Below are 4,402 nucleotides of genomic sequence, written 5' to 3'. Positions count from 1 at the left end.
TAAAATACCAGGAAAAAAAACCACATGAAACTTCATGATACCAGTAGATAGGATTAAGTTTTTGAAATCTCTCTGCACACTTTAGTGCTGTGATTATCTCTCCCCGACCCCGTCCCCCAAACTATCACCTCTGAATCATACCTGTCGAGTTGGGTAGAGCAGCTTCTGAGGCTTCACTGCACAGGCAGCAAAGTGACGTGTCCTGATCTCTGCCATAATTATTAGGTGGAAGCAGAACTGTCCCGAGGACCATGCCTTTGCCCACAAGCACAAAAGTTAAACTGTTCCATGTAAGGAGGAAGTCTTAGAATTCCACTCTCTGACAAGCAATACCACATGCATGTGACACTGACTCATGTACTCAGTGGCCAGAAGGAACCAATAGAATGGTAAGAATTTACAAGTCCCAAAGTGGGTGGAGGGTAACCTGAAGGAAAATATCCAGTAATTAGCAAAAGACTGAGTCAGAATGGAGTTACTTCAAAACCTCTAGGAATATTTTGAAAAAAAACAAACAAGTAAAAACCAACACACATATGAGTAACAAGTAATAAAATATGTAGGGACCAGTGCATACAGATGGGATTTCATTCCTAAATGGATGATGACGTGAGGGTGCAGAGAAAAGTCTCCTTGGAGAAAACCTGTTTACAATAAGACACCAAAGACACTTTTAAAAGAGGAAACGCCTAATGAGACTCATCTTTTGCATCACTTAAATTAGTTCAAGAAACCACAAATATGAAGTCAAAAAATAGTTACAATCTGATTCATAAGCACAGAAGCCGGGAAATGACTGCCTTCACTAATATGTTGGCTCTACAGCTAAATAAAAGTTTAAAACAAAACAAAACAAAACAAAAAAAAACATGGCACAAGAGTGTTAAAAACTTTTCAGTGTTAAGACTTATAAAAGCTAAAGCGTAATATTAGTTAGTATACAGGAAAAAGTTAAATAAAGTATAAAGTTAAATAAAATTCAAGAAACTCAATATGAGAGTACCTTATGAGAATTAAAGTAGTAACACCTACAAATAATGGATGACCTTAGTGGAATATAATCTACAAAATCATACAAGAATGTAACTGTACAGCTAAGAACACTCACTGAGTCCGTATGTATTCACTGAGCACCTACTAGGTACCAGCCACTGTGCTAGGTTCCAGGTCAATAAAGAAAACGGTAAATTTATAGGATAGCAGGACTGACACAGCCTTCAATAAAGCTGAAACAGAACTATAATATAACCTTAGAGGAAGAATGACTTTGATGCAGGTAATTATTAATAAATAAAAAAACAAAGCTATACTTTCAATGACATTAACCTTTATAAAGCCAGTATTGTTAACATTATGGGGAAATAGAGAGTTAAGTGACTAATGGTTACCTCAGTTAATGACTCAGGATTTCGAATACTAGGTTGAATTTCTTCTTCCACAGATTATAAAAAATAGAAAGGAACAGAGCTTTATAATCCATGTTCTATACATAGCTATATTCCAAATCACATGATTTACTATTTAATCAGTAAGTCTGCTATTTAAGTTACCAATGATTAATAGTTAACATTTTCATTTTTTCATTTTTTTAATTTTTTAATTTTTCGTTTTTAGGTGAGGCAACCCTTGGTTGACCTCACAGATTGCAAGGACCTTGTCATCTTACAATCCCTTACTTTTTATTTTTTAGGCCTACAGCTCCTGGTCTTCCTAGGTAATAGTTACATTTTCAAATGCTCCTATATTGTAACCAGGAGCAAAGAGAAGATGAATAAACAAAATATGGCATATACATACAATAGAAGTCATTCAACTATAAAAACGGATACAGTTTTGATATAGGCTGTAACAGATGAGCCTTGAAAATATGCTAAGTGAAATAAATCAGACACAGAAAGATAAATATTGTACAATTCTACTAGATATAAAATCTCTAGAATTTGTTCTAGTTCTGGAAATCTAGTTCTGCAAATGGATGGTTACAGACATTGTGACTGTACTTAAATCTACTAAATTGTACACAAAGATATTTAAAAATAGTTTGTTATGGATATTTTACAATAAAAAATTTAAAAATAAAAAGTATTGAGGTCTTCAAAAACCTGGTATGTCTGTTATGCCTATCATTACCATATTTGGAATTAAAACTGAAAATTTTTAATGTTTATTAATTTTAAAATAACAGTAAATTCATGTTAACATATTTTACTTAAAAAAACCACTCCTCAAAAGAGAATTAAGAGGTAAGAGGAATATTATCATTTTTGCAAATTTCTTTACTATCTGGCTTAATATAAGACAGCTGAATCCTCATTCTACATATGATCTGTTGTGATGTTATTTTTATTGAAGTATGTGAAACTCTTAATGCACGTAGATATTTAGGTGTTAAAAAAGATTTTAACATTCTTTCAGATTATGGATATTCTTCTTTGATAGTATATGAAAATTCAACAAGTGGTCATTTTTTATAAGTCTGCTGTAATATGAAATCTGAAACCACATAAATAAAAAATTCATACTCTTGTCAAAATTAAAACTTGTCAGTCTGTCTTGTACTTGGAATAAGTCCATCTTCTACTTGGAATTTCTTTTAACATCATGATCATCTGGAAATACTGATTCACTAAATGTTGATATTTTATTATACAATACTGATACATCATATTCATTACTAACACCACCAATCTCATCAGAAAAGTTTTAAATATCGAGAAGTTGCCATAATGGTTACTAATTTTATTAGATTCTAATTTTTGCTTAAAAGTTCAAAGTCCACCATTCCCAACAAATAGTAGTAATCATTTCATTCATTTTCAAGAAAATGTCTGCCAAATCTCAATTCTGAACAGTTATTCATCAGTCTTTCAAGTAAAAATAGTGTTTCATGAAAAAAAAAAAAAAACCAGCCAGTTTCGCTCACAATTCAAAACAATTCGAAACAACTGCACATAGGCTCTCTCTAAAAACCACAATATTTTGTTTACTTCATGCTTATTTCCCATTTTGTCACATGGAATATCACAAAGACATGTATCTAAAAATCAAGATTCTATAAAATTAATTATTTTAACTGTTTCATCAAGGAAATTCTTAAAAAAAAACCATTTTAACTGCAAGAATGCGGCAGTGACAAATGCAATGACTACTGGGTACAATTTGGTGCCATTATGATGACTTCTATTAGGGCATAAACAGTTCTACCTACAGTGCTTTGGCACCGTCGGTGCAAATATCAACACAGGAGTGTATTGAACACAATCAAATTCTGAGAACTGCTGCCACTAGGATATACACTAAAGTAAATTGTTTCATTTTATTTTCAATTTTTAGCTTTGTTTTTTAAATTGTTATCTCACTGCATAAAATACTCACATGGTTCCAAAGGTGAATCCACAGAATGAGGCGTACGTCACTCTACCTATCCACTCCTCCCTTAGAGGCAACCTAAGTTGTAGGCTTTGGTTTCAGTTTTAACATAAATGGACACACGTTCACATCCCCTCCCCTTTTCTTAATCACTAGGATATTTCACACTCCATCCACTTTGCTTTTCTCACTTATCTACCTCTAAGATCACTCCATAGAAGTATACAAAAATAGTTCTCTTCCTATGTATAGCTGCATAATACTTCATGTCAATCATCACACTCTTAAATGAGGACAATTTGGAATAAACAGTAAGATTTTTAAAATTCTGGATTATGAATGTGAAAATGTCTATATAAATTTAAATAGTTCATTTATGAATTTAGAGAACTAATCAGTACTGTTTCTGTGTTCAACTCCTATTTAGGCAACCAGACATTTATGCTGTAGGCTATCATACACAAACAGAAATCAACATACACTTTTCACCAAAGCATGTTGATCTTCCTCTGAATACTATACAGAACAAACTAAATAAGGCTCCCCTAAAAAAAAATCCTTAATAGTTCAACATTTCCCTACAAAGCCAAGTTCAGACAATAATTACATTTCTATTTATAATTTGTGGGTAAGAAAAAAATAGTTACAATAATGATAGGACATCAAGAGCACCCTCACATTAAATGCTGCTTGGCTGTAGTCATACATCTCAAAAAAAAAAAAAAAAAGAAAAAGAAAAAAAAACCTACATAACTCCCACAACAGAAATTAGGCAAGGTTCAAAAAAAGGCTAAGTCATCAAAGGCATAGAAAAAAGGTACTAAACAACTCTGTGGGAAATGAAATTTGAAAGACTACAGGTAGTTGGAAAAGTAGAAAAATTAAGACACTACAAAATAAAGAAAATATTAATATTCTTTTGTGATTCTGTTGCTTTTAATTATCTAAACTAATACCTCTTAAACCTTTAAGAGAATGAAATGAAAAATGTATGAAAAACTAATCAACAAAAAATGATAAATGAGTCTAAGAA

The 4,402-nt window shown here is 31.9% G+C and overlaps 1 protein-coding gene across 2 annotated transcripts in view; it reads right to left on the bottom strand.

The window, feature by feature from the left end:
* ABL2 (ABL proto-oncogene 2, non-receptor tyrosine kinase) overlaps positions 1-319 on the bottom strand; it is a 32,422-nt gene extending 32,103 nt beyond the window's left edge. The window contains exon 1 of one of the 2 annotated variants that reach the window (XM_023531252.1): positions 142-319. In XM_023531252.1, the coding sequence (XP_023387020.1) occupies positions 142-253 (112 nt within the window). In that variant the 5' untranslated portion in view covers positions 254-319. The remainder of the gene's footprint in view (positions 1-141) is intronic. The other variant, XM_023531251.1, reaches the window with a different exon arrangement.
* Positions 320-4,402: the final 4,083 nt, after the last annotated feature.

This window comes from Pteropus vampyrus, unplaced genomic scaffold, assembly GCF_000151845.1.
Source record: "Pteropus vampyrus isolate Shadow unplaced genomic scaffold, Pvam_2.0 Scaffold65, whole genome shotgun sequence".
Classification (NCBI taxonomy): domain Eukaryota; kingdom Metazoa; phylum Chordata; class Mammalia; order Chiroptera; family Pteropodidae; genus Pteropus; species Pteropus vampyrus.
Note: the sequence above shows the minus strand (reverse complement) of the source record. Positions and strands in the feature narration are given on the sequence as shown.